This window comes from Chaetura pelagica, unplaced genomic scaffold (genome assembly GCF_000747805.2).
Source record: "Chaetura pelagica isolate M959 unplaced genomic scaffold, ChaPel_1.0 scaffold68, whole genome shotgun sequence".
Lineage (NCBI taxonomy): Eukaryota > Metazoa > Chordata > Aves > Apodiformes > Apodidae > Chaetura > Chaetura pelagica.
This window is the reverse complement of record NW_009954407.1, coordinates 831,832-839,331: the sequence shown is the minus strand read 5'-3', so window position 1 is coordinate 839,331 and position 7,500 is coordinate 831,832. Positions and strand designations below refer to the sequence as shown.

Genomic DNA, 7,500 nt, shown 5'->3' with positions numbered 1-7,500 from the left:
ATTCCAGTAGAAAACACTGATTTTACAAGACAAGAAAAAAAATGAAAGTGAAAACCTCAGAGGTGTATGAATATATATATATGAGAAAGAGGATGCCTCGTCATAAGCCAAAAACAGCGTAAGAAACAAGTCTGAGCAGATTGCAGTTTGCATCATATTTTAGTAATAATAATAATCTACATTCACTTTATCAATATTTATAAATTGATAAATATTGACACTAAGATAAAAAGTTGCTTACGTTCTAGTCATACATCTTCAAAGCCGACCTGATGACTTGTGACAGCACCCAATCCATTTGTCACCGAGTATATGTTACAATATATTATAAAATACTGTCATTCTCTCTTGATACATGGATGAGTAATAACTCCCTGATTTAAGTCAAACTTCTCATTTCTATATAAAGACCACAACATAGTCCATCAAGTCAGTAACAGGATTGTCTAAACTTCTTGTTATTGCTTAAAATAATCTAAGAAGTCTATTATTTTAGCTTCTTTACTTTCTATAAATTCAACAATTTGTGATTATAATGCTTGAGCAAGATGCAAACCACATATAACTTGAGATTTTTAATGTATCCCAGTTGCTCTTTGTACACAGTCTAATATTTCTCATGTTTAACAGTCCTCAATACCTATTCATGACACAATGAAAACTTATTTTGTGATTTTAGTCAGCTGATATAGCTGCTCTTAAACATTAGCATTTCTTTATGCAGCTGCTCAGCTGAAGGAAATGTATTAAAACCTGCAATCATTCACTTGCTTCCTTCAAAAAAATCTGTAACGAACTTGATTTGTTTATTCGAAGGCCCCAATAAAATGACTCAGAGAAGCCAAAAACAGAATGTTAAACTATGACATCAGTATGTTATATCTTGCACATATTTAAACAATAAAAAAATCTTAATAATAACTGAAGGTACAATGAGGTTTTCTCTTATTCTACTTGTCAAAGTTTGTTAGGCAAGTCACAGATTAAAAGAAACATTTTAGACAGTTACTACAATGACAAAAATAAAGCCAGCATTTTCTTCTTGAATCATATTTCAAAAGACATATCGTCCAAAACTGGAAAAAAAGAAATAGAATAAAGAGGAAAAAAAAACAACAAAAGCAGCATAAAACTATGCCCATTACCTAAAGGACATCCTACTGCATGTTTACTAGTGTTTATGTTTCAAATCAACATATTTTACAGCAGGATTTATATGCCTAACTCAAGTTGTATTTAAATCCTATGGTGCAGACCCTACTATAAAATGCCTCTTGAGTCCTATTAACTGTACCCATGGTTTTACTTTGCCTGTCTGCTTATTTAAGATCTAATCACAGTTTTGAAGAAAAGATTGTCACTTCTAAGCCTGTCCCCTCAGAACCTGTCTGTTATTAGTACTCAACTGGATATTTTTGTCTTCAGTTGTTATTCTCTGTGGTCTTTGCAAATGCTATCTACTGGAATCTGTGCCTGTATGGACAAATTGGCTACAAATGCCTAGGACTGCTGCTTTGAAAGACATGTAAGTGGCAAATTATTCTGTTGGTATTTTTGTGATTTGAAGTGTTACACTTAAATTTAGTTTTCTAAACATTCTAACCAATTAAATACACTCTGTCTCAATAAAGATTTTAAACTGCTGTTATAATCTGACCACCTGAACATAGATGATGGCATATTTTTCAATGAAAATATTTTTTTGTTTTACTTAAGTGTATGTGTCTATATAAAATTGTATATGAAAACAGTAAATATACACAGCATGCATATATATAACAGTGTGTATATATATTTAGGTGTAACCTTCCTAAGAACTTAATGAAGACACGAAACCTTTGTTTTCTCAGACTGTAATAGTGTAAATAAGTGCTCAATTGTTAAAACAGAATACACTTGAATTTGAAGCAAGGTACATACTTAAGCCTTAACAACTTCTGGTATTTCAATCTACAACTATTTAATTCTTCCACATTTTCTGTCACCATTAAAAATATTTAACTATAAATGTAGCTCTTGTGCACTGCTTAATTCATCACTAGGGATGATTTAATTTTAAGAGCTATTATTGACCTGTTATTTCATAGGCCCGTACACATGCAATTTCTCTATCATGTTAAAACTTGTTTCTATAAAACAGGATTTTTGTAATATTTTATATCACAGGAGACAACTTTACTTCTATTAATGCAATACCTGACAGTGAATGAAAAACCTCAGTATTTACAAATGAAGGGCTTGAACTGCAAAGGTGCTGAACGGTCTCAGCAGATTAGAGGACCAGACACTGAAGACTTTCAGGAGTTCAGAGCAGGTCCTGAAACTCTGCAGAATCAGACTCTAATTGTTTACCAAACAAATTGTTTTGGGCTTCACTGCATCAGTATAATCTGCATCCCTTGATGGGGAAGCAAATCTTTAGGTAGGCAAAGTAGAAGGAATTATGTTTGTGCAGGTTTTAAAAGGAAAAGAATTCTTACAGTGACAAAAATTAATTGATTGCATTTCAGAATGAGATAGTGTCAACAGTCAGACAACGGTTTAATTTTACAGCTTTAAACACAAAAGCAGTTCTCTGTTAACTTGCTAAAAAAACAAACCATAAAAATGTTTTAAAAGTGAGAATGGAAACATACCTACAGAAAAGCTTCTTCTCCTTTTTCCCATATTTTCAAAACCACACATCCAAATTACAGTCACACTCATGCGCACACAGACAGGCACACGCTCTTTTTCATTTCAGTGGTTCTGAACTAACCAGTATTTTTTATTTACACCTACGACAGCAAAGCATCTTTATTGTGAGAAGTCTCTCTGGTCCCTTCACCCCAGCTCCGACTCTGGAACAATTCATCGCAAGCAAAGCGAAGTCTCAAGTAATGTGGCCCTCTGGTGGAAAGCTCTGCATCACGTCCTACGCGACCGAATTGCACAGTAAACTAACAGATTCTGAAAACATGCACTGCAAGGCTTCGGCACAACTTTTATAAATACATCTCGGGATTTTAATCACCAGGCGAGTGCAGTGGTGTGCAGCGGAATCAGCAAGATGTTGCTGCCTCGAGAAAGGGGTCCTAGCATTTCAACACAAACGTGCACAAAAACAACAACAAATAACGCCCCACGCTCTTCATTTGTATGACACTTCACATTCAGCATGCACAGAGGGTCTGCAGAAGGGTGCCCTTCTGAAAACAGCCTTTTATTTGTTTAAAAACAAACAGGAAGGAAAACAAACTTACCTGCTGTTGTTGCAGATGCAGCAGTTCTACTGTGCTTACTTCAGTGCTCGTGTCACCACTTGATCTTCCATCTCTGCTGCCAGCATCTAATTGGCTGCTTAGAGTGCTCATTCCATTTTGATTCATTGAACTGTTGCTTATTGTCTCTGTCGCAGATTCCTGCATCATGACTTAATACCTAAAAGTGATTAAGAAGTATCAATTAACACACGCGTTACACCTTCACACTTCCATTATCAAGATGTCCCTCTCTGCCAATTACACAGACAGCATCTTTAGAAGAAGAAAAAAGCCTCGCGGAGCCGTTTACCAAGAAATGCGATGCAAACTCTGCTTTCATACAGATACTGATCACCGGAATTATGGTTTCTATAAGCAATCTTTGTGTGCTTACATTTAACGGCCAAAATAACACACCATGCACGCAGCATGGTCAATAGCATTTATGAACGACTACATTTTAAAGTCTACCTATAAAACCCGTTTAAATGAAGGCACAATTTCACACACTGCTCTATATTTCCTATTATCTAGCTTTGACAACCATGGATGACTATACAGCCTTATTTAAAATACTCACTATCTTGATTCTGTCAGAATTTTACAGCATATCTTATGCAAGGCTGTTGTTTAATGATGCACAGCTAATCATACAAAATTAAAATTTTGTAAGGGTGTTACAAATCATATGGTATCAACCAATGATAAATAGTATAATGGGCTTCTCCTTTTTTGTGACTAAATAAAATTTTGCCTTGGAGGCATTTTAAGAAAAAGCTCCTGCTGCAAACACGTCAGATATTGCCTATTTTTTTAATCAAACGGCTGATATTCATTTATTTTTCTGACATTTAAAACATTTAATACTGTCCTTCCTGGGAAGTAATTAAGCTTATGCATGAGCAGCAATCAAACTGTTCACTTGAAGATGACTTAAAACTCAATTTTAACATAGGCAAATAAATGAAAGATATAAAATTAATTTTCCAGGCATGTATTAGATATGAATGCTGGAAATAAAATCTATCAAGAATATCACTAATGATTGTGCTAAAAACAGCATAAATTATGCATATTACCTTCTCTACAGTAATAAATGTTTTATCATTTTCACTGCATAAATATACTGTACTTTCAGGATAGCAATGAGATGTCCTGCCAAGATCAGTTGAAATCTTTGCAGTAAATAAAAAACCAACGTGCCCTTACAAACCAGGATTGCAAGGCACATTTTGTATCTGTAATAGGGAAAGGTCAAGGTCCCTTCTCAGAGCCAACAAAGTCCTTTCCTGCTCTCACAGGGTCAGAATGGACCTCACTTTCCCTCACCCTCACTTCCAACGTACTGCTAGAGTCCCCACATCAACCTGGCTGAGCTGTGACTTTAAAAGATACCTCTGAAGGGAAAGGGATGTGAAAGCAAACTCAGGAGAAGAGGCAAAGCTCACTGCTTAGCGTAATTATTGAACTTAGTTATTTGTTCCCTTGCAAAGTATGAGCAAAAGCCTTTCTCTGAAAAAAAAAAAAAAAAGCAGGAAAAAAGATCATTGCAACTTCAACTACATGCACAGGATACTAATCAAAATGCTGTATGAATTAATACAAATAAGTGCCTACATGATAAAGTGAAAGTACATATTTTGTGAAGAAATTAAAACAGTAAAATATTAGCTTCTTAAAGATGGTCTGGTAAAAAATAAACAGGATGCAAAAAACACAAACATGAACACAGTTAACCTAAAGGAGGGCAGCTGTTATAGCCCAGTAAACAACAGCAGCACCAGATGTGTTTATGAACAAACAGCCCTCTTAGACACTCTTATGAACATCAGCAAAGAAAAATAATAGAAATGGAAAATGTGATACACGCAGTGATGAATTTTACAAGGCAAAAACAAAGCTAATACTCTTTTCTGAGATTAGGCAGCTAATAAGTATTCAAATTAGGCATAAATTTTACATGTACAATGTTTAAAATATTCAGAGAAAAGGGTCTGATTGCCCTTAGTAGTTATATGAAAATTCTAATGCGGGTATGCCACAACTGTGGGAGCAAGCAGCCCTTTCTGATTTTTACAATATTTACTTTCAATAAAAAGACAAGTACATCAGAGTGGGAATCTACTTAAAACACTTCATCAAATGTATCGTTACAAGGATTTGGAAATTCGGGAAATTCAAACATTAATCCTCTTTTAGTCAAACAAAGATTTAACCAACAGACAGGTTCATCTTTTACAAATTCGAATGTTAGACAATAACAGTGGTACATTTAGCCAAGTGCATTAAAAGGGCAGAGAGGTGTAAATGTTAGATAATCAGAACATCAGAAAACACTCTGAAATGTAATAAATACATCATCCCCCCTGTTTTTACATCTGAGTCTTTCATTACAATTAGCACAGAAGGGTTAAACATCTTCCAGTTCATATTAACCAAAGGATTTTATGTCTTGTGGATTTTGTATCCTTGCAAAGCCCTAGAGTGTAGTTCAGGCTGTGCATTTTAAGTTGAAGTATCTGTGAGCCAGCAGAATCGGGTTTAACATAACATAACCAGTAACACTACTCTGGCAACAGAAAACAACAAATTGATGCAACAGCTGTGCACAAAGAGAACAAAACTATAGAGTATCAATATTAGAAAGGTTAATTTATTTGAAAGTGAAATTGGAAAAATACTGAAGTATTTATAAGAAGAAGAAAGAGTCCCTAGAATGCTACATTAAAAATGAAATGCCTTTTCTAGTTGTAAAAGGGTATTTTTAAAAGCAAAACAATACTGAAACTTTGGGTTGAGCAATGTTCCGTGTTGCTTGTCCACAGCCCCCTTCTCACTGCTGGCAACTAAAAAAGAGCTGCTGGAAAACACAAGAGCACATAGTCTCTTTCTTTCCCTGTCTTTTCTCTTGCACATACACACATGTATACAGGTGTATCTATATACATGTGTGTGTATGTACTATCAACTCTAAACCCTCAAAAATAAAAGCACTGAAAACATCTAAATTAGGATCATTTCTGATATCTATGTATCAGTAATTTCAGTTATTGGTAGAAGAATAATTTGAACCTGCAACATCTTACTAAGCAAACTACTGTAATTTTTTTCTTGCTTTCACAACAGTACTGAGGGTTGTTAGAATAATAAACATAAATAAATACAAAGGAAATACGATAACTGCCAGACACTAAGGACAAAAGTTTAGTATTTCAAAGAAGACAGGAAAAACTATACAAGTCCCTGTTTACACACATTCATACACATTCACACTTCCTAATCCTTCTCGTTTTCTCTTGCTGTCGCACTCGCTGCCAGTCACGCGTGTGCCTACACAGGGCACGCCTGTACACACGCACCCACATTCATAGACCCACACGTTCACCAGCACCTACTTCTGTTCTGATGCCCAAACTCTTGCTGCCAAAGGTGAGCTATAAGCTCTGCTACCAGGTATTTTGAACAAAGGCATGGGGAAAATATTTGCTGCTCTCTGCAAGAGAGAATGAAGTGGCAGATTATTTTAGCGTGTGGTTGCGCTGCAGGTCGAATGTCTAATTCTGCCAGGGCAACCAAGCAATCACCCAATACCAAAAAAGAAGCACTGGTCCTGTGAAGTCACAAGCTACAGTTTTACTTTTCTCCCCTGGAGTGAGCTGTGTGCTTTCTGTGTGTGCGTGTGCGCGTGCACGAGTGTGTTTTAAGCCGGCAAGTCACCGTCCAGATACTTATTCTCTACACCACTTCCCTTTTGAAACATTAAACTGACACTGGAACTGACTGCACAAGATTGCATTTTCTCTTCCTAAACAACTTGAATTGAAAGGTTACTTAGTGTAACAATATTTACTTGCAGAATTGTGTTGTTACCAAGGGTATAATGGATGGTGGCTACGCAGGTTTACGCAAGAATGAGTGAAGCATGAGGCATTAGCCATGTGTTTGACATGTTTCAAATTGCTATAATCCAGCATTAAACACACCCAGCAATTCATGCCATTTCTTGCAGCCATAATCTTGAATAAAGCGTGCACAACCACTTATTATATAAATTAGTATATGACTCCCTGTTATAGTCACAACAGTGCTTTTGTGTTTATTTTGCTCCAAAACGTAGTATTTTATTTGTACAAATAGCAGGATAGAGAGTCGTAGCTCAATTAGATCTCCCCGTATCATGCCAGGGTGCAGGGAACGGCGGGGTCTCTTTGCCCCGCCAGGTACGGGCTCCGCCGGCGCCCAACGCCCGCGCCCGGGG

The 7,500-nt window shown here is 36.2% G+C and overlaps 1 protein-coding gene across 13 annotated transcripts in view; it reads right to left on the bottom strand.

The window, feature by feature from the left end:
• The window catches only part of FOXP2 (forkhead box P2), a 298,101-nt gene that overhangs the window by 181,237 nt on the left and 109,364 nt on the right, over positions 1 to 7,500 (bottom strand). For 7 of the 13 annotated variants that reach the window (XM_010004292.1, XM_010004293.1, XM_010004280.1 and 4 more), the window contains exon 1: positions 3,243 to 3,410. In XM_010004292.1, the coding sequence (XP_010002594.1) occupies positions 3,243 to 3,410 (168 nt within the window). Of the gene's footprint in view, positions 1 to 3,242; positions 3,771 to 7,500 lie in introns of those variants that run through there. The other 6 variants (XM_010004284.1, XM_010004286.1, XM_010004289.1 and 3 more) reach the window with 2 other exon arrangements.